Source organism: Aythya marila (genome assembly GCF_965140915.1).
Source record: "Aythya marila genome assembly, chromosome: 20".
NCBI classification, from domain to species: Eukaryota; Metazoa; Chordata; class Aves; order Anseriformes; family Anatidae; genus Aythya; species Aythya marila.
Window position 1 is genome coordinate 5016645 of NC_139061.1, and position 19307 is coordinate 5035951.

At 61.8% G+C, this 19307-nt stretch overlaps 4 protein-coding genes across 4 annotated transcripts; all 4 read right to left on the reverse strand.

Annotated features, from left to right (window-relative positions):
- Positions 1 to 19: 19 nt before the first annotated feature.
- POLR2J (RNA polymerase II subunit J) lies at positions 20 to 1927 on the reverse strand. The gene is made up of 4 exons (XM_082776047.1): positions 1819 to 1927; positions 1640 to 1729; positions 1140 to 1314; positions 20 to 514 (listed from the first exon to the last, which is right to left on the reverse strand). The coding sequence occupies exons 1-4, from the start codon at positions 1869 to 1871 to the stop codon at positions 479 to 481; spliced, it is 354 nt and encodes a 117-aa protein (XP_082632173.1). The 5' UTR covers positions 1872 to 1927; the 3' UTR covers positions 20 to 478.
- A 2432-nt stretch (positions 1928 to 4359) lies between these two features.
- LOC309886055 (ras GTPase-activating protein 4-like) lies at positions 4360 to 13357 on the reverse strand. The gene is made up of 20 exons (XM_082776593.1): positions 13221 to 13357; positions 9271 to 9327; positions 8960 to 9073; positions 8570 to 8631; positions 8347 to 8476; positions 8069 to 8150; positions 7806 to 7937; positions 7630 to 7721; positions 7427 to 7550; positions 7199 to 7352; positions 6801 to 6865; positions 6501 to 6613; positions 6234 to 6420; positions 5851 to 5988; positions 5456 to 5770; positions 5242 to 5379; positions 5029 to 5164; positions 4820 to 4940; positions 4660 to 4724; positions 4360 to 4522 (listed from the first exon to the last, which is right to left on the reverse strand). The coding sequence occupies exons 1-20, from the start codon at positions 13283 to 13285 to the stop codon at positions 4401 to 4403; spliced, it is 2412 nt and encodes an 803-aa protein (XP_082632719.1). The 5' UTR covers positions 13286 to 13357; the 3' UTR covers positions 4360 to 4400.
- A 1251-nt stretch (positions 13358 to 14608) lies between these two features.
- On the reverse strand, positions 14609 to 16227 carry LOC309886117 (uroplakin-3b-like protein 1; the record flags this gene model as incomplete). Its single annotated transcript, XM_082776688.1, has 6 exons — positions 14609 to 14777; positions 14858 to 14987; positions 15079 to 15155; positions 15243 to 15474; positions 15552 to 15707; positions 16182 to 16227. The coding sequence occupies 6 exons, from the start codon at positions 16225 to 16227 to the stop codon at positions 14675 to 14677; spliced, it is 744 nt and encodes a 247-aa protein (XP_082632814.1). The 3' UTR covers positions 14609 to 14674.
- A 799-nt stretch (positions 16228 to 17026) lies between these two features.
- LOC309886118 (uroplakin-3b-like) lies at positions 17027 to 17982 on the reverse strand (the record flags this gene model as incomplete). Its single annotated transcript, XM_082776689.1, has 4 exons — positions 17027 to 17160; positions 17343 to 17419; positions 17532 to 17748; positions 17823 to 17982. The coding sequence occupies 4 exons, from the start codon at positions 17980 to 17982 to the stop codon at positions 17027 to 17029; spliced, it is 588 nt and encodes a 195-aa protein (XP_082632815.1).
- Positions 17983 to 19307: the final 1325 nt, after the last annotated feature.

Here is a 19307-nt window from a genome sequence, read left to right on the forward strand (position 1 = left end):
GTTTGTTAAACCCATTGAGTCATTGTAAACATCCAGTTTCTTTTACTGTAAGTTTTCACAATTTGTGCATTTGTTTTATAGAAATGACACTTAATAAAACAAAATGCAGATCTGTTGGCAGTGCGTAGACTTCTTGAAAAGGACAAGAAGATATCTACTGCAATCACTCAGCAACTCATCATTCTGCAAGTACAGTCAAACTCACCAACAGTCTAGTATAAATAGTTGCATTAAGGCTCCAATTAGAAAAACAGAAATCATTGTAATGAATTATCCATCAAATCAAACACTTTCATCCTCTTGGCAAGCTGCCTGTCAGGTACAAAACCCCCTCAAAATATCTCTGCAGCTGTGAAAAATTAAAAATAAGTGGGGCAAGCAGGGGAACACTTGCCATGAATGAGGTTTAAATAAAGCACTCAACTAACAGACACATTGTTCTTCATCAGAAGTTCAGTCCACTCTAAACGTGATGATTTCACTCAATTCCTTCCTGTTTGTCTTTGATGGCAACCTGTAATATAAACAAACAGAAACACATGATAAAACAAGAACTGTTACTGAGCTAAGGAAGCTAGTTTAAACATTGATACCATCCATCTTCTATCAAACACAAGAAAAACTGCAAAACAACAGGCTGAAACATCTGTGGAAATCTTGATGCCATCCAAGCAAATGAAACTTAAAATCAAAACATATTTGTAAAAGGGCTGCTGGTGCTTTTACCATTTACCAACACATCCAAGAACATTACATCTACGCTAGCTAGTACCCTATTCACAGTCGTCCCCATTGCTTTTGTCTTGAATGCCTTTCAGGTGGATAAAGACCCAAAAGTCACAGATTGTACAGCTGATCATGATTACAAGTGGTCAAGAAAATGAAAGTGATAAAAAACAAACACAGATTAGTGTTTTTTTTCTACCCTAGTAAGACTGTGAGCTGTTACAGTGTACCCGTTTAACTCATGCAGGGCACGTAAATAACCCTCAGGAGCCGCCAGGCCCTGAAAGAAGCTGTCTGAATAGCCAGACCCAGCATGGCTTGAACAAATTTATTGCCACAAAACAATAGCAACTCTAGCTAACACCAACACTCTGGTTAAAGTGTATAATCGGGTTACAGTTAAACAGACGTACCCTGAATCTCTCCTCCAAGAGGGACAGCTCGCTGATCAGATCCGTGATGGCGTTGGTGAAAGCTTCCTGGGGGCTGTAATCAGGAGTGGTTTGGACGCGGATGATGATTTTGTGCTCCAGTGGGTGTGGGACCTTGTACCCTGCAAATAACACCTGAGGGTCTTTCAGTAACTGCCTGAAAGGGGAAAGCAGCAGTGAACAAGCACGTAGCACACATACAAACGTTTTCTATTTAAGAAAGAAAATAAAAAAACACTTTTCCATAGGCTTTGATGGCACACTTTCAAACAGGGCAGTATGAACAGCTGAGCAGGCTGCTTGCTCATTTGTACGGGCTTTGATACTACATTTTAAAACAGGGCTCGGTGAATATCACGAAAATATTAACACCAGAGCTGCCTTGCCTTCACCTAAGATATCACAACATGCCTATTCTGAAGTAAATTGTAATAAAAAAACGAAACCCGCCCCCAAATGACCCCAACCCCGCCTCAGCTCACGACTTGATGATGTTCCCCAGCGTGTGGTCCTCCTTGTTGATGGTGAAGAGGCAGGCGTTGGGCACCTTCGTGTCCTTGTTGATGGTGATCCTGCACGGCAGACGGGGCCGTTACCTCAGGGGGAGCCCGTCCCGCCCCACCCACCCCCCCCAGTCCCCACCAGCCCCGTCCCTGCTCACTTCTTCTCGCCCTCGAAGAGGAGGAAGGACTCGAAGGCCGGAGGCGCGTTCATGGTGCCGCCACCCCCGCCGCCACCTCCTCTTCCTCCTTCCCCGCCGCCACCATGGCGCCCGGCCCCTCCCGTCCGCCCACAGCGGCCCCTGGAGGCCGGGAGGTCCGAGCCCCCCCGTGAGGGTCCCACGAAATGGCGGCCGGGGCAGCGACCCTTCCCCACACACACACACACAAACACACACCAGTGGTGTCCCCAGTGACACCAGAAGGGGGGTTAGTGGTGGCACCAGTTACACGGTGTGCCACCGTCAGCGCTCACACAGGTCGCATGGTTGGAAAAGACCACCAAGATCACCTGGTCCAGCTGTCCCCCTACCACCCGTGTCACCCACTAAACCATGTCCTCAATGCCAGAAACTCTCCGTAGGCAATAGCATAGCGAGGATCTCAGTAAAGTAGCATTTTTCTTCTTAATTGCAATGGTGGCGTCCCACAAGCAGGAGCACGCCTACTAGTTCCATAACACAGTTCACATCCTTTTTTTTTTTCTCTTGACAACTGGGACTGTTCCCCTGTTTCCCCATTGACTGGGTAATCCAGGTTCACAATCTATCTGGTGCTTCACAGCCTACACATGGCTTTCATGGCCTGTTATAAATCAAATTTCTTTTACCTTTTATACTCTTTGAGGTGGTAATGTTTCTTACACAGTGATTTCCGCCTAATTGCGGTAAGGATTCTGGCTGTCTGCATTTTACAAGGTCGCCTCTTAAGCTTTCTTATCACTGCAAGCATATCTCAATACCACATTCCTTCCAAAAACATTTTTATTCCCACATTAATCACCAGGTCCAACCTTCCCTTAAGGTTGGAATAAACTTTACTGTGTGATCCTGTTTGCAGGACGCCTGCCATTGCAATGGTGAATAAAATAGCTTCCCAGAACTTCCCAGAAGACCCTGCCTGAGAAAATTATTGAGTTTTTTCTCACAACTGGGGAGAAGTAGTAGATATGGGTGGGCAGGGCTTTTTTTTTTTTTTTTTCCTTCATCATCGAGGCCACGCGAGGGAGCCTCCAGGACCCGGCAGCCCTCCTGAGGGAGTTTGACAAGGCATGGGCAGAGCCAAGGCACGGTTCTCCTCAAAAGCCTCTTGTGGGCAGAGTGGAAGTCCCTATTAAAGAGGAAAGCCCCAAGCTGGCTTTTGGTTGGATAAATTCATAGAATCATAGAGTTATTAAGATTGGAAAAGACCACAAAGATAATTTGCAGAAGTGGCTGCAAAGGCCAAGGCCACCTGGGGAGGATGGAAGCCATGGCCAGAGCCATGGCCATGAGGAACACAGTACTTGAGCAGCACCGCCATGAAACACCTCCACCCAGTGCTGCCACAGTGCTACCAGTGCCTGTCCCTCTGACCAGCAGTGTCCCCAAAGAAGGACAGGGGTGCAGGGGACAAAGTGCCTTTATTGCCACCACCCAAGAAGAGCCAGAGCCATGCGCAGGAGGAGAGTCAGGCTGAGCTTCATCCTGCCCTCTCCCAGTGATCAATACCAATACCAGAGGTGGCTGTCACGGTGAGCAGAGCTCTGGCAGTGACCACCAGGACTAACAGCAGCTGTGGCTCAGCCTTGTGATGCCACAAGGCCTTTGGTCGTGACAAGGCTGGGGAGGATGCGGGCAGGCGGTCTTCAAAGCAGTGCACACGGGGGCACTGCCTGCCCAGCAAGGTTTTGGGCCTGAGCCCCCCCAATGTTTTGGGCCATTCCCTGAATTTCTCAGTGAGAAGGAGCCTTGGCAATGCCACATCCAAGCTGGGCAGCCGTGGCACAGTTCTCCTCAAAAGCCTCTTGGGGGCAGAGCGGAAGCCCCCGTTAAGAAGAAAGCCCCCAGTTGGCCGTTGGTTGGACAAAATCATAGAATCATAGTTATTAAGGTTGGAAAGGAGCTCCAAAATCATCTGGTCCAACCGTGCCCCTACCACTACTGTCACCCACTAAACCATGTCCCCAAGCACCACGTCCAACCTCTCCTTGAACACCCCCAGGGACGGTGACTCCACCACCTCCCTGGGCAACCCGTCCCAACACCTGACTGCTCCTTCTGAGCAGAAATGTCTCCTCATTTCCCACCTGAACCTCCCCTGGCACAACTTGAGGCCATTCCCTCTGGTCCTATCACTGGTTACCTGTGAGGAGAGGCTGACCCCCAGCTCCCCACCCCTTCTTTTCAGGGAGTTGCAGAGAGCAACTCTGCCCTGAGCCTTCTCTTCCCCAGACCAAACCCCAGTTCCCTCAGCCACGCCTCACAGGACTTGTGTCCCAGGCCCTTCACCAACTTTGTGGCCCTTCTCTGGACATGCTCCAGGCCCTCAATGTCCCTCTTATCCTTGATGTCCCCATGGCCTCCCTTGTGGCTACTGCCCCAAGCCCCTTGGTACTGAAATGACACATTCCTGGATGGATGCTCTTTCTTCATCTGGGAGAAGTGGCCTGCTGCCAGCAGAAATTTTCAAGAGGACAGGGGTGCAGGGAACAAAGTGCCTTTATTGCCACCACCCACGACAGAGATCTCCCTGCCCACACCCCTCACGTCTGCAGCTCCAGCAGGGCAGGGGATGCGGGGGGACTGGGGGACAGCAGGCGGTGGCAGCCCTCCAGGTCTTGCAGCACCTCAAAGAGCTGGCTCAGCCCCGGGGGCACTGGGGCACCTGCGGGGGGGACCAAAGGGCAATGATACCAGACCTCCCCAAAAACACGCAGGATGCCCCAAACAGTGCATCCCTGATGGGGATGGGGAGCTGAGGGTTCCTCCCTCTGTTTCCCCAAGTGTCCCCCTCATCACTACCTTCACCGCAGACCTGGGGGCCGTTCTGGGGGTCCTCCATCTTCACCAACTCCCAGTATTTCTCCCTGGGGAGAAGGGAACGGGGGAGACAGAGCCTTTGTGGGGCAGGGGACACACAGGGGGTTGTCCTCCCTGTTGTCCCCCCCCAAGAGGGGCTCACCTGAGGGGCTGCTGGAGGCCATGGAGGTGCTGGAAGAGGCGCTGTGCCTCTGCGTCGGGATCCAGGGGGTCACTCCAGTCCTGCAGGGTGACACCGTGCCGGGTCCGGTCGCACCCCAGCCCTGTGGGACAGAGGGCTGGCGATGGGTTTTGGAGGGAGGCAGGCACCCCACTAACACCCCCGCGTCGCATCCTGGCCACCCCCTGTACCCGTCCTGTCCTTCTGGTGGCAGCAGGTCCACTTGTCCCCCCTGAAGACGCCGGGGTGGTAGGCGCAGAGCAGCTGGGGGTTGTTGCCGCACACCTTGCGCAGGGCGGACAGCCACTGGTTCAGCTCGTTGACGCACTGCCGCAGGGGACGGGGTGGAGATGGGGTGTCCCGGCTGGCTGACACCCCCCATCCCCACCCCAGTCCCATCCCACCTTGCACTGCAGGTAGGCTGTCTCCTGCTGCCCGTTCTCATCCACGTAGACAACCTGCATGACGTGGCAGCTCCCGAAGCTCTTCTCCTCCACCTTCTCGGCCGCACGGATGTTGGCCAGGGCGATGGAGCCGATCCTCTGCCAGATGGGGGACACGGTGCTCAGTGCCACCCCAGTCACGGCGGGCTTCCACCTCCTCCTGTGCCCCCCTTACCTCTGCCCCAGGGCTCTTGGCAAAGCTCAGGGCCTCCCCGGTGAGGCAGAAGTGGAGCTTCTTGGCAGCACAGGACAGCAGCGGCCCCTTGCCCCGCGTCTTGTGGACGAAGAGCAGCCCCTCCTTCACCACGGCAGCGGGGGGGCTCCGCAGCCTCCCCTCGCCATCGTCCTCCTCTTCCTCCGTCCCCACCAGCCGGGTGATGAAGGCCTTCATCTGGCTGGCACCCTGCTGCAGGGCGGGCTGCAGTGGGGCCAGCCAGGCCTCCTTGGCCCTTCCCGCTGCCGGCTCCATGTTGCCCACCATCTGGATGGCCTGCAGACCACAGGACGGTGGCATCACCACCGTGACATCGCCCCCGCTGCCGTCCATCCCCTGCCGTCCCCTGTCCCCACCTTGGCCAGGAGCAGCAGTGTGCGGCTGGTGCGCGCGTCGGCGTGCGCGTCCCGCAGGTGGAAGAGCTTGGGGGTCATGATGGCCGGCGAGAAGAAGCGGAGGCAGAGGAAGCTGGTGACAGCCACGAACTTGGCGTGCTGCAGCCACCAAGATGTGTGAGGGCCCATCCCCGTGGGGGACATCCCCACGGGCCCTGCTCCATACGCAGGAGCAGAGCCCACCAAGCAGACTGGGACAGCCCCAGCGCACCCTGCCTTTTGGCAATGTCCCTTCTCGACCCGCCCAAAGAGACTTCCACCTTCATGGCGTGGTGTGACACCAGCCTCCACGGCCCTCCAGCCCCACCGCAGGCTTTGACCAGGGTCCCCGCGCCCAGCCTGACCTGGTGCTCTGGGAAGCGCTCCCCGACGCGCTGGAAGAGCTGCCGGAAAGCGGCGCGGATGACGGGGGGGCAGGTGGGGGCCGACTTGCTGATGGTGTCCAGCAGCTCCCCGAGGTAGGACTGGAGATGCTGGCGGCCCTGCTCCATCACCTCGCTCTCCGTCTGCACCCGGTGCAGCCCCGAGCACCTGCGGGCACCATCGGAGCCCATCAGCCCCACGCCGGGGGCAGCCCCAGCCCACCGCCATCCCCCCCCTGTGCCCCTTACCCAACGTCTTTGATCTCCACCTTGCTGGGGTCCAGCTCCACGTACTTCTTCTCCTCGAACACACGGGTGATGATGGGCCCCAGAACGGCGTGCAGGTACTGCATCCCTGTCACCTGCCGGGGGATCACAGCCGTGTATTTGGCACCCGACACCCCCGTCCCCAGGGCCACCCAGGGGATTTTCTTCAGCTCCTGGCCCCAGGGGGAGAAACAGCCCCAGCAGGGGACTGTTTCCCTTGGGGACCTGGCACGAGCAGGGCTTGGGCTGAAGCTCCCCGTGGGTCTGGGGACAGTGTGGCACCTTGAGGAAGGACTCCATCGATTTTGAGGCCAAGGAGTTGCTCCGAAACAAAGTGTTGGGCTCGCCTGTGGAAGGGGAGAGGGGCTGTGGGGACGGCCCTGGGTCACCCCCAGGAAGCTGCAGCCGTGGGGGTGTTCCCAGGGGCTCTGCCCTCCACCCCCTGCCCGTTCTCACTGCAGTCAGAGGTTTCCCAACCTCAAACCATTGCTCCTCCACCAACTACAGCCAACACTGCCAGCAAGTTCCCCGGGATGAACCCAGCAGGTTCCCACCCACAGCACAGCACGATGGCTGAACCTCAGCCGTGCCCCCAGGAATCACCACGCGAGGTTGCAGAGATTTTGCAGCCCCAAGAGAAGGCTGGCAGCCCCCGGCACCGCTCCCCAGCCCAGCCTTACAGGGCTTGGCCAGCTCCAGCTCAAAGAGCAGGTCCAGGAACTCCTTCACCAGCCCTTGGCCCAGGAAGAGCTTCACCAAGTTGACGGCGACCTCCTGCCGGCACTCAGCCGTGGTGGTTTCATCGAGGAGGGTGACCAGGTGTACCCGGCCGTCCTGGAGGGGAGAAACACGAGGATGTGGTGGCCCGAGGGAGACGCACACCCACATCCCCATCCCGGACCCCTCACCTGGCGCCCCGACTTCACCTCCTGGCAGAGGAGCTGGACCAGGGGCTGGTAGCAGTGCGAGGGCAGCACCGTCTCGTCCCGCAGCCTCAGCTGCAGCTGCAGCGAGCCCAGGCTGCCTCGGCGCCTGCAGGAACACGGCGTGCACGTCCCCACCACGTCCCACCTTGCTCATCCCTGCGGTGCGCCCCGGTGCCCAGACTCACCCGTCCTCCCTCGGCTTGGACCTGTGGGGCTGCAGCCTGAACCAGCCCTCCTGCCGCCCGGCCGCCCGCAGCCCCTGCACGCCGAACACCACCTGGGTGGGAAGGGGAGGTTCAGAAATGCCCCCTGCCTGCCCCACAACCTGCAGGGGTGGGCGGCGGTGCTTTTTGGGGCTCACCTTGCCCAAGAAGTCGTTCTTGCTGACGAGGTCCCAGTCCCACACCTCCACGCACAGCTTCTCCCCGGCGGGCTCGGGCAGCTCGAACTCGAAGGATTCGTTCCAGCGTGGGTAGCAGGACTTCTTCACCACCTGCAAAGGCAACGGCTTCGCCCCTTTGCCGTGGGGATTTGATCCCTCTGGGGACACTGAGGGCTCCCGGAGGAGGGTCTTCCCTGCACTGCCACAGGCTGCGGGATGGGATAAGCTGGAGCAGGACTCACAGCACTCTCCTGTGTCTTGCCGTTGTAGCGCACACGGACGAAGGGGTCAGAGGCTCCGTTCCGGTCCTTCTTGGCCAAATCCCTGCGGAGAAGAGAGGGGACATTCCAGTTAACCCCCAAAACAACGAGGTGCACTCCTGCTCCCCTCCTCGGTTCCCCAGCCTCAGGCACAATGGGGAAACTGAGTCATGGAGCAGCCAGGACTCACCAGAGAGCAGCAGGCAAGGAGCTGCCCACGCCACCCCGGGAGCGGGACATCCCCGTCCCCATCCCCTCACCTGGCCTCCAGCACGGTGCAGCGCAGCCGCCGGCCACCCTCGCCCTCCAGGAGCTCCACGCAGAGGTGGATTTCCCCCTGCACCTCCTCGTCAGGATCCACCTCGCTGAGGCTCACCCAGCCGCTGTACCCTGCGGGGACGGCGGGCACCGTCACGGGGGGACCCGGGCACGCCTCCGGCACCCGCTGGCTGCAGGGCTGGGGACAGCCCCCCCGTCCCCTACCCTTGGGGTGCTCTGCCAGCATGGCGCGGGTGATGCAGACCTTCCCGATCACGTCGTCACGGCTGCAAAACACAAGCAGGGAGGTGCCAGGGGGGTGGCACAAAGGGACAGGGGATGAGGCGCCCGGTGGTCCTGGGCTGGGGTCCCCATGGTGCCGCTGTCCCCACCTCAGCCACTGCTCGCTGCCACCTCGGGCTCAGGACACCACATCCAGCACCATCCCCTCCCAGCCTGGATGCTTTCATGTCCTAAAACCCACACCTGCGTGGCCAGCTGTGGGTTCTCTGGTGTCTGCTATGGGGCTGAGCAGACTGCCCGTCCCCTATAAGCGCTGAGCTCCAGCTCCCCAGCCCTAAACCCTGTGGTGTCCCAGCAGCGACCTGCCCGTACCTGAGCGCGTCCTCATCCATGACATAGATGGAGACGCTGTGAAAGGTGGGCTGCAGGTGCACCTCGTACTCCTCCCCCCAGAATGGGGACAGCGTCTTCCACACCGTGGCAGTCCTGCGGGGCAGAACGGCACCGCTGATGGCGGGGACAGAGCCCCACGAGCGTTTGGTGACACCTGGCTGGGGCGCAGCACCCGCAGCGGGGTGGCTTACGGGGCAGGGCTTGGCCGTGGGCTACCGGGCACCGTGGCCCATGCCTTGAGGAGGGGCTCAGCCCAAAGCAGAGAGGGCAGAGGGCCCGGACCCGCTCACCTGATGATGGGCTCGTTGTCGATCTTCACGATGCAGTACGGGTCGCTGCTCCCTGTGCTGGAAGGCAACGGCACGGCCCCGTCAGCGCCGCCGGTCCCGCGGCTGCAGGCACGCGGCGAGCCCGGCTTCGTAGCCCTGACCCCAGCATCCTGCTGGCAGCCGAAGGCGGCTTCTCTTCCAGATAGGAAGGCGAATAACAAACAAATCCCACCCTTTCCCCAAAGTGAGTGTTTGCAGCCCTTTTTGGCACACACCGGGAGCCACAACAGCCTCCTCCAGCCCCGAGACGGACCCAGAGCCCAGACATCCCCGGGGACACCCTGTGGTGACGCAGGGCGAGGGCAGCGCGTGCCATGGCCACCGCAGGGTGTTTGTGGCCACCACGATGCTCTGAGCCCGCATCCTCCCCGAGGACGGCCCCAGTCACCATTCCTGCGTGCTGCTGCCAAAAAATCACCACTTGACAGCCAGGCCGAGTTCCTCAGAAAGGGGGTGACTCAGCTGCAGACACGGATGGGGCTGGAGGTGGAGGAGCCATCAGGACCCGTGTGCTGGCCAAGGAGGTGGAAAGGGATCTGCTCAGTGTGCGTCTGGGGACACCCATGGGTCCTGGCTGCCCCGAGCGCTTCAGAACGACGGCTGGGGGACCCCACATCACCACACACGGCTGCCAGGGGATGAAAAGGGTTTGGGATGCTCCCTGCCCTGCACAGCGCAGCTGCTGGGGGACCAAAGGGGTCCAGGAGGGGACCCACATGGCCACGTGGGGCTGCCACCAGCATCGGGGGCCTCACAGCTCGGCCACTTGGCCATCCCTAAGGAACATGGGTTGGCTCCAGAGAGCGACAGGCGGCCGGAAGACAAAATAAACAAGCGAGAGCAAACAGCCCCAATCTGCCTTTGCCGTCTCCCTTTCAACACGCAGGGGACCTTGCCCCCGCGCTCCGTTTCTGTGTGCTGCACGCCCTGGGCATGGTGCCGGTGTCCTCGTCCTTTGGTGTCCCCTCCCGGGGCACCCCCGATGTCGGGCAGGTTGCTAAGAGCCGCACTCTGCCCGCTCCCAGCCACGGCCAGGCAGGTTTTAAATGAAACCAGGGGATTAAGCACCATTAACCCGAAACTACCACCGTTCCCTGCCTTATGCAAACCATTAAGCGGGCAGCGAGTACACAGATGGAGAGCCACCATCTGCCCAGCTGAGCTCTGCCGAACAACACGGAGCAGGTTTTCAGTGCCGGTGGCTGTAGGGGCACTGTGCTGGGTTTTCCTGCTAGCCCTGAATTTTGGGGAGCTCCCAGCACGGTCAGCATCAGCGCTGCAGCGCCCAACCACAGCCCCAGAGCAGCGCCGGGGGATTTGCATGTGAGCAAAGCACCAGCACGGGGATGCGCCGAGCACCTGGGCTTGCGCATCGCTTGCTCCTGGCTGGTCCCAGCCACCAGCACAGGGGATTAAAACCCAGGTCTGCCAAAATCTGCTGCTTCAGAGCCCGTGCTTTGCAGGGGCTGGGGATAAATCCCCTGGGGGCCCCGCAGCCTGGGCAGGGTCACGCAGCCGAACGCCCCGGATTATGTCGTCTTTGCAGCATCGCCACCAGCACTCGTCGAATGGCAGGGAAGGCGATTTTGCAGGCTCTCCGTGGGTGCTGGGCATCCTGCTGCCGCCCACGCAGCTGGCTCTGTCCGCCCAGCCCTGGAGCACAGAGCCCGAGCGTTGTGATGGAGGGGAAGGAGAGGGGAAGGGGCAAGGTCGGGCTTTAGAAGGAGAAAACATAAAAAAAACAACGAGGGGTAGGGGTTGACAGCACCACACAGTGCTGCCTCGTGGGGCTGGGGAGGGGGCTGAGGCAGCGAGCTCTGCCATTAAAAAAACACCGCTTTTACCCAGCCCTTGGGGAGGCAGGGGGAAAAATCCCAGAAAGCAGGCAATTTTCCTTGCTTTCCCGCACTGAAGATGCAGGGGGGGGATTCTGCAGGGCTCAGCTGGGGGGGCTCGGGAGCCCTGCGGGGCTGGAGGTGCTTTCCCGGGCTGGGTCCCACGCGGTGCAGCCGGCGACGTGCCGGAGGGCAGGAGCTGCAGCAGGCTTCTGCCTCTTTATGGGCAGCTCCACGGTTTTGTGGCTGCCCGGCGGCCCCGCTGCCAAACCACGCTCGGGGCGGGCGCCTGCAGGAGGAACAGAAACAAGCGGCGCTGCTTCTGCTCTGGGAAGAGGGGGGGAACCCACAGGAACAGCGGCGGGGAGAAACTTTGCATCGTAGCGGCGCCAGGCTGGGGTAGAGCCCAGCAAAACCCCGCTGCTGCTGTGAGAACGGGGCTGCGGGGGCAACAGGGCACCGGGGAGGCACCAAGAGCAGCAGCATCACCCAAATCCTGCTGCTGAGCACCGTGGCTGCAGTGAGGTCCTCCTCCGTCGGATTTAGACGGAGAACCCCGCCGGTGCAGACCTGCCCGCCCTGCCAGCAGCAGGATTTCCCCCCCAGCCCGAGCTCAGAGGCCGTGAATTACGTTGTGCAGGGTTTATGGCTGCCGGCAGCACAGCACAGACCTCGAAGCTTTTGTTCTTGCAGCCTCCGGAGTGGTCACAGTTTTAAATGTCAGGGTGCCCGGGGACTCGCCGTGCTGCACCCACGGAGAGGGAAGCCCGGGGGGGGAGGTTTGTGAGCGGGCTCTGACCCACAAACACGCCCCGGGGCTGCCGGTGACATCCCGGATTTCCTTAGGGAAACCCCAAAGGCTGCCTGCGACAGGACAGGGCGGAGGACCAGGATGCCATAAATCAGCGGGATGCCATAAATCAGCGGCAGGAGCAGGGGAGGGGATGGCAGCGGTGAATGCATCAGGTCTGTGCTCGGGTTTCCCTCCCGGGGCAGCCGCTGCCCCTGCCCTGAGCCTCGTGCCCACGGGGCTGGAAAGCTCTGCTCCCATCTGGAAACCTCTGCTCACGGCGGCGTCATCCCTCCCGCAAAATGTTCCTCCTAAAAAGCAGAGCCTCCCCTCGCTGGTCCGAGTTCCCAGCGGGGATGGATGCCAAGGGATTTAAAAAAAAAAAATAAAAGCCAGGCCTTGACACATGGGGTTTAGGAAAAAAAAAGGCAAGAAGAAAAAAAAAAAGTCATGTTTCTTTCCTTGTTTATCCTCTTTTTCCATGACGGCTGTAGGGTTTTTTTGCTTTTTTTTTTCCAGCAGCCCCGACCCTGCCAGGCTGCAGCGTGCTCCTCGATGGCATCCTGGGGGCTCCACGCCTGGGTCCCCCCCGTGCTGCCCCCACGTCCTGCCCCGTGGCGATGCTGGGACGCGTGGACAGCCCTTGGGGGGCTGCCAAGGAGGGAAAACCCGACCCGATGGGGACACCGACGGAGCCCCCGGGCTGGGTGCTGGGAGATGAGCGGGGACAGAGGGATGGGGGCACCTCCTGGTGGGTGACAGCCCTACCGGGGTCCCTGCGAAGCTGTATGGCCGCCCCCACCCCCAAAATTATAGGGGCTGCTTTAAAGCACCGTGCTGGGACACCCCCAACGCTGAGTGCTCCGGGGAGGGAACCTCAAAGACATCCCAGGGGTGTCCCAAAAGCCAGGGGGGCACCAAAGCACTAGGAATGGCTGTGGGCACCCCAGAGCCCCCCCAGAGGGGGTCCCTAAAGCAAAAGCACTGCGGGGAGCGCCGCACCAAAGCCACCCTGGGGGAAACCCTAAAGGAAGGAGCACCCCAAAGCCATCCGGGGGGAGACCCCCAAAGCACAGGCACTGCCGGGGCGGTCCCAAAGCCATTCCGGGCGATGCCCCAAACCACGGGGGGGCGCCCCCAAGCCCCGGGAGCGCTCCCCCAAATCACGGGGGCTGGCTGCGGGGCGCACCCCAAATCCACGGCGGGGGCGAAGCAGCACGGCAGCGGCCCGGGGGCATCCCAAACCCTTCCCGGAGCCCCCCCTCCCCCGGCCCGGGGGCACTCACATGTCCTTGGCGGGCAGGTCCCTGCCCTCCACGATGCGCACGGACAGGGCGCTGCGCAGCGCCATGGGGGCGGCGGCACCGCGCGGACACGGCGGGACTCGAACCCGCGGCCCCAGCGCCCCCAGCCCATGTGCCGGCCGGCGCCGCGGGCAGCCAATCAGAGCGCGGGGCGGGGACAGGGGGCGGAGCCTTCAAGGAGGCGGGCGGGGCCTGGAGGAGGGGGGCGGGGCGAGGCGCGCAGGGGGGCGGGGCCCAAACCCCGGGTTTCGCCTGGGTTGGGGTTTTCCTTTTTTTTCCCTTTTTTTCTTTTTTTCTTTCTTTCCTGTTTTTGTTCTTTCCCTTACTTTCCTTTTTCCCTTCCCCCCTCTTTTTCCCCGTTTTTTCCCCTTTTTTCCTCTTTTCCCTCTTTTTTTCCCCTTTTCTTTTTCCCATTTTTCCCCTCTTTTATTTTTCCTTTTTTCCCCCTTTTCTTTTCCCCCTTCCCTTCTTTCATTTTTCCCCCTTTTTCCTTTTCTTTCTTTTTTATTTTCTTTCCCTTCCCCCCCTTTTCTTTTTCCCTTTTTTCCCTCTTTTCTTTTTCCATTTTCCACCCTCTTTTCTTTTCCCCTTTCCCTTCTTTCATTTTTTCCCTTTTCTTTACTTTTTTATTTTCTTTCCCTTTTTCCCTTTTCTTTTTCCCTTTTTTCCCTCTTTTCTTTTTCCCTTTTCTTTTTCCCCCTTCCCTTCTTTCATTTTTTTCCATTTTTTCCTTTTCTTTCCTTTTTTTTTTTTCTTTTTTTTTCCTTTTTTTTTTCTTTTTTGGCAGGGTTTGGGCTGTGCCCGTGCTGTCGCAAGGAGGTGGTCTCGGTGCACTGAACACACCTTCAGCAATGTGCAGGGAGCAGGGAAAACCCTCCCGGGGGACCTCTCCGCTAAAGGACACCGAGGGGCCTTGGCATTTGTGCCCAGCTGTTGTGGGGACACCGTGGGGACATTGCAGGGACATTTTAGGGACACCACGGGGACATTGCAGGGACATGGTGGGGACACCGTGGGATCATGCCGCCCTGTCCTGCAGCTCACAGGGGCGGTTTGCAGAGCGGGGGCAGGTGCCGACCGCTGCCCTTGCAGCGAGCACAGGGCCCGGGGCTCTCCTGGCCCCACAGAAACCTGGGGGGGCTGCCACCACCCCCTGGGCTGTTCCCAGGCTCTGTGGGGTGAGCCCAGACCCTGCCTTACACCGGGGGGCTTCTCACCCATGGCCAAAGCAGACCAAGCACAGGAACACCTCCCCCTCCCCAAACCCCAAACCCTCGCCGCATTATGGGGCCGGGACACTCGGCGAGGCATCGCTGGAGGCCACAGAGGGAGGCAGAGGCGGGCAGGAGGCAGGCAGAAATCCCATTTATCTCCGCTCCCACTCAGCCCGCGGTCACCCCGGGGTCCCCGGGGGGGTTCCCGGCGGGCGGCGGGGCTCAGAGGCGCGCGGCCGGCTGGTCGTAGACGTGGTGGGTGTTGTAGCGCCGCACCGACACCGCCTCCGGCTTGAAGATGCCTCCACGGCCGCAGGGGTCGGAGCTGGGGGGACAGGGGCACGGGGTTAGGGACACGGGGTGCTGGCGTCGCCCACCCACTCCTCGCGTGCCCCCCGGACTCACCCGCTGAAGGCCAGTGTGGCCACCAGGCCGGCCAGCAGCACGGCGAGGAGGATGGAGAGGATGGAGGTGATGGCGATCATCTCGGCGCTGCGCTTGCCGCCCGCCCCGGGGCTGCTCGGGGGCTGCTGGGCTGGGGGAGAGAGATCAGGGTGTGTGGGGGGGCAGCACCTCATGGGGTGCATGCCCACGGTGGTGCCCTGCCTCAGTTTCCCCCCTGGTACCTGTCCTCAGTGTGATGGGCTTCGACCACTGGGTCTCGGCCACGGGCTCGATGCCGTTCAGGGCGAGGAACTTCACCCTGGGGGAGGAGGGCAGGTTGTGGGATGGGGTCGGCACCCACCAGGGCTGCACCCCCCCCCCGTATCCTCCCCAGCACCAGGCTCACTTGTAGGGCCCGGGGCCGGGCAGGGGGCCGTTACAGGTGGGTACGGCGGTGTTTTTGGCACAGCTGGTCTCGCTGCCCACGCGCAGCACCGTGATGTCCGGGGTGTTTTTGGGGCAGGGGTAGTTGAGGATGGTGGTGTTGAGCGTCAGGTAGGCCGAGGTGTTGGCGGGGAAGTTCTGGAAAGCCCACTGGGGCAGCCCCGGCTGCACGCTGTTGGTGAAGCTCACGGAGGCTGCGGGGACGAGGGAGGGCGGTGAGGGAGGGGACACGCTGGGAGCCCCCTCCCCGTGTCCCCACCACCACACCTACCCGCGGCCTTGGCCACCACCAGCCAGATGCTGGTGGTTGTTCCTATCGCGGTGTCATTGTCAAAGACGCAGCGGGGCTGCTCCAGCACGAAGGTGCTGGCAGTGATCCGGCCGCTCATCTTGTGCTCGGTGAGGATCGGCTCGTACGAGAGCTCCTCTGCGATGAAAACGCGATGAGAGCGGAGCCCCCGGCCCCGGCTGGAGCAGGGGCTGGTGGCTCGGGACAGCGCCAGGGGGGTTGGCACAGAGGGAGCTGCCCCGGGGGGATCCCGGCTGCGTGGCCCCCTCGCCTCCCAGCTCCGCCCCACCGCTCGTTTTGGGTTCAAACGCAGCAAGTTGGATGAAAAGACGCAGCCAGGCCCCTCGGTGCCACCACCCATGGAGAGACACAGCCCGGGGAGACCCCAGAGGCCACGGGGCTGTGCTGCAGGACCCAGCTGGGTGCCGCCCGCGAGGGTCCCAAAGCGAGGGTGTCCCCAGAAGGGGGGTGCCCTGCACCTCCTGCAGCCCCCGTGCCCATGCCGAGGGGACACCCACGGGCAGGAACATCACCCTCCCCCACCCCTATCCCCCCTAGCCCATTTTGGGGAGGGGGTCACGCCGTGAAGCCCCCCTCAGAGCACAGACTCACGCAGGCCGTGGGCCACCGGCAGCAGCAGGAGGAGCAGCGGGAGCATGGTGCAGGGCCTGGGTGCCGAGCGCCGAGTGCGGGCGGCAGGCGGGGGACGCGCGGTTTGGCCCCAGGGGACCCGCCTGCGGCCTCCAACCACCCACATTCCTGCGCCGAGCCACGGCCCCGCAGCAAACAGGTCGGGCCCGTTCCCCCGGGGAGCATTTACTACGCCTGGGTGCCCGCCGGGAGGCGCGCAGAGAACGGGCACGCTCGTAGCAGGGGTGTGCCACCGCCCGCACCCCACACTGGGACCCGCCTCGACCCCCAGCTGCAGCCTCCCCAGCAGGGACCTCGATTTTGGGGTCTGGTGCCCCCGTTCTTGGTGTTGGGGCCAGCTGGGGAACAAAGCACCAAGGGGAAGGCCGTGCGGCGAGGCCGTACTACGAGGAGTTTACTCGGCAGCGCAGGGAGCACGAGGGGCAGAGCAGCTCCTCGCCGCCCTGCAGCACCCGCAGCAGAGGGGCTGGGGCAGGGTGGGGGAGATGTGGTGGGTCCTGTAGGAGTGCTGGGAGAAGGCAGCCCCGAAATCCCGGCGGCACAGGAGTCTCCACGCCTCGGCGCTGCAGGGAGGCAAAAGGAGGCATCGAGCAGGGTCCCCGCAGCTCCGCTGGCCCCCAAGGGACCAAACCCCACAAAAACCACCCCCTTCTCCTACATCCCCTACATCTAAAACCCCAAATCAATTTAAAAAAAAAGGTCTTTAACTCTTAAAATCCTCTCTGCTCCCTCTCTTTGTCCTTGGGATCAAGGAGGGGATGCTCTCCCAGGACCCCATGGACACATCCCCCCGAGCACGGCCCCGCTCAGCCCTCGTACCCCACGGCACCGAGCGCTGCCACGGCCAGCCCGGCGCCGAGGCTGGCCAGGATGGAGGCGATGACGACCACGTCGCTGCTGCGCTGCGTGGGCACGGGGTCAACGGTGCTCGGGCTGCGGGCTGGAAGGGCACGGGGTGAGGGACACACGGGGAGGATGGGGGGCACCCAGGAATAGGGTGAGCAGGGGAGCTTGGGGAACTCTCCTCCCCTCTGGGGTTTGGGGTGGCGGCACGGGGCGATGCCGCAGCCCAGGGGATGTGGGGGGAAGGTGGTGCTGTGCCAGCCCCGCTGCCACCCGTACCTCTCCGCAGGAGGATGGGGTCGGACCACCTCGTCTCCGCTTTGGGGCCGTGGCAGCCCATCACCAGGAACTTCACCCTGTGGGACGGGCACCAGCGGGACAACACAAGCCCTGGGGGATACCCGCCGGTCCCTGGGGATGGGGAATTCCCCCCGGGGGTCCCATCCCACCCCACCCATCCCATCTCACCTGTAGGGCCCCGGGGAGGGCAGGGGCCCGTTGCAGGCTGTTTGGCCGTGCTGGCCCCCGCACGCCGCGTCCCCCCCGACCCGCAGCACCGGGCCGGGCACCGAGCAGGCGTAGGCGGCCGCTGCTGTCTCCAGCGTCATGTAGGCATGGGCGGTGGGCAGCCCCTCGTAGAGGGGCACGTCGGCACGGGACGGGGGGTTTCTGAAGGTGGCCGAGGCTGCGTGGCACAGGCAGAGGGGTGAGCAGCTAAAACAAGGGTCCCCGATGTCCCCCGCTGCACCGGGTGCTCACCGTTGGCGAAAGCCACCACGAGCCAGACGGCGTCGGAGGCGTTGGTGAGGTGGTGGAAGACACAGCAGGGTCTCTCCAGCGCGAAGGTGGTGGCCGTCACCTTCCCCAGCAGGGCCCCGGGGGGCACGCGGGGCTCGTAGGGCAGCAGGGCTGGGGGCATGGCCGTGAGCCAGTGGCACGGGGACCCCAGCTCGTGGCTGCACCGGGGTCACCCCAGTGGGATGGCAGCCACATAGAGCCCCCCCAAACCCACAAACAGCCCCATGAGCCCTCCCCAGCACCAAAACCCGTGGGGAAGCCACCCCGCAGCCCCCGTGTCCCCCCCGAGGATTCACCCAGGCCAGTGGCTGTGCCCATCACAGCCAGCACCAGCAGCACCCGTGGCAGCTCCATGGCCGTGTCTGTGCCGTGCCGTGTCCCACTGCCGAGGGGCCGAGCAGCCCCGGGTGCCCCCCCCTGAGCCCGGCCCTCCCAGCCCCACATTCCTGCGATGGCTCCACCAGCACGGCCAGACCCCGGGGGCAGAGGTGGACAGGGCCCCTCCCGGGTCACCACGGGTCCAAAAAACAGCCAGGAGCCATCAAACCCCAAACACGAGGCACCAAGGCTGCTGGGCTAGGAAAGGGGAAACTGAGGCACAGAGGTGGCACGGGAGGAGCGTGTGAAGGACAAGGCAATGGGACTGGGAGGCTTTGGTGGTCCTGCCCCCCCCCCCAGCAGTGCCTGGGCCCCACGGGTGCCCCGTGCCCACCTCAGCACCCAGAACCACGCGGGTTTGGCACGGGGCTGGCCTTGCCCCATGGGTAGGGAAGCAGCTGGAGCCATCACACCCAAAACTTGCCCAAAACCCAAAGCATTCCGCTCCCACCCAGCGCAGAGGGCGGGGAGGCAGCCGAGCTGCCCCGTCCCCATCCTCACCCTTCGCTCGTGTCAGGGCTGGGCCATCACAGCCCCCTTCGCCCCCGGGAACTGGGCCCCCCCCAGCCCTTGGGATGGGGCCAGGGAGCTGTGCCAAGGCTTCGTGCCCCCCCCGGCTGCTCTCCATGCTGCGGGGCTGAGTGTGCCGCGTGTGTGCTGTTTGCCAAGGGCTGCGGCTGCCCTTCCTGCATGGGAAAGGATTTCCCCCTCCCTCCCGAAGGGGCTGTGGCTTCTCCTTCAGATTAAGTGGAAATGGGGCATCCGGGGAATACACAGAGGGGTTAGGGAGGGGGGAACCCAGCACAGCTGTGGGCACCCTCCTGGCTGCACCCCGAAACATTCCCCCTGCCAGAGGTGGGGAAACTGAGGTACAGCAAAGGCAAAAGCCCCCTCCCCAGGGCGAAACCCCAACCCCAACCCCTGGGGGTGATGCCAAGCTCGCTCAGCACCCGCCTGGGTGATGTGGCACAGGGACACTGAGTCACAGTTTCAGCTGCCAGTCCCTGCCCCACGGCCACGGGGTCAGCATAGTTGTGGGGTCAGCACTAAAAATAACCAGCGTGGGGC

Bases quoted from the DNA above. Each gene is read 5' to 3' on its own strand.
- POLR2J (XM_082776047.1), bottom strand. From the start codon at position 1,871: ATGAACGCGCCTCCGGCCTTCGAGTCCTTCCTCCTCTTCGAGGGCGAG. The intron at 1,730-1,818 runs GTGAGCAGGGAC...TCTGCCGTGCAG, and splicing joins CTCTTCGAGGGCGAGAAGAA to GATCACCATCAACAAGGACA. The intron at 515-1,139 runs GTACGTCTGTTT...TTTATATTACAG, and splicing joins TCTTGGAGGAGAGATTCAGG to GTTGCCATCAAAGACAAACA.
- LOC309886055 (XM_082776593.1), bottom strand. From the start codon at position 13,285: ATGGCGCTGCGCAGCGCCCTGTCCGTGCGCATCGTGGAGGGCAGGGAC. The intron at 5,989-6,233 runs GTCAGGCTGGGC...TGGTGGCTGCAG, and splicing joins AGCGCTTCCCAGAGCACCAG to CACGCCAAGTTCGTGGCTGT. The intron at 5,165-5,241 runs GTGGGATGGGAC...CCCCTGCGGCAG, and splicing joins CAGCCTACCTGCAGTGCAAG to TGCGTCAACGAGCTGAACCA.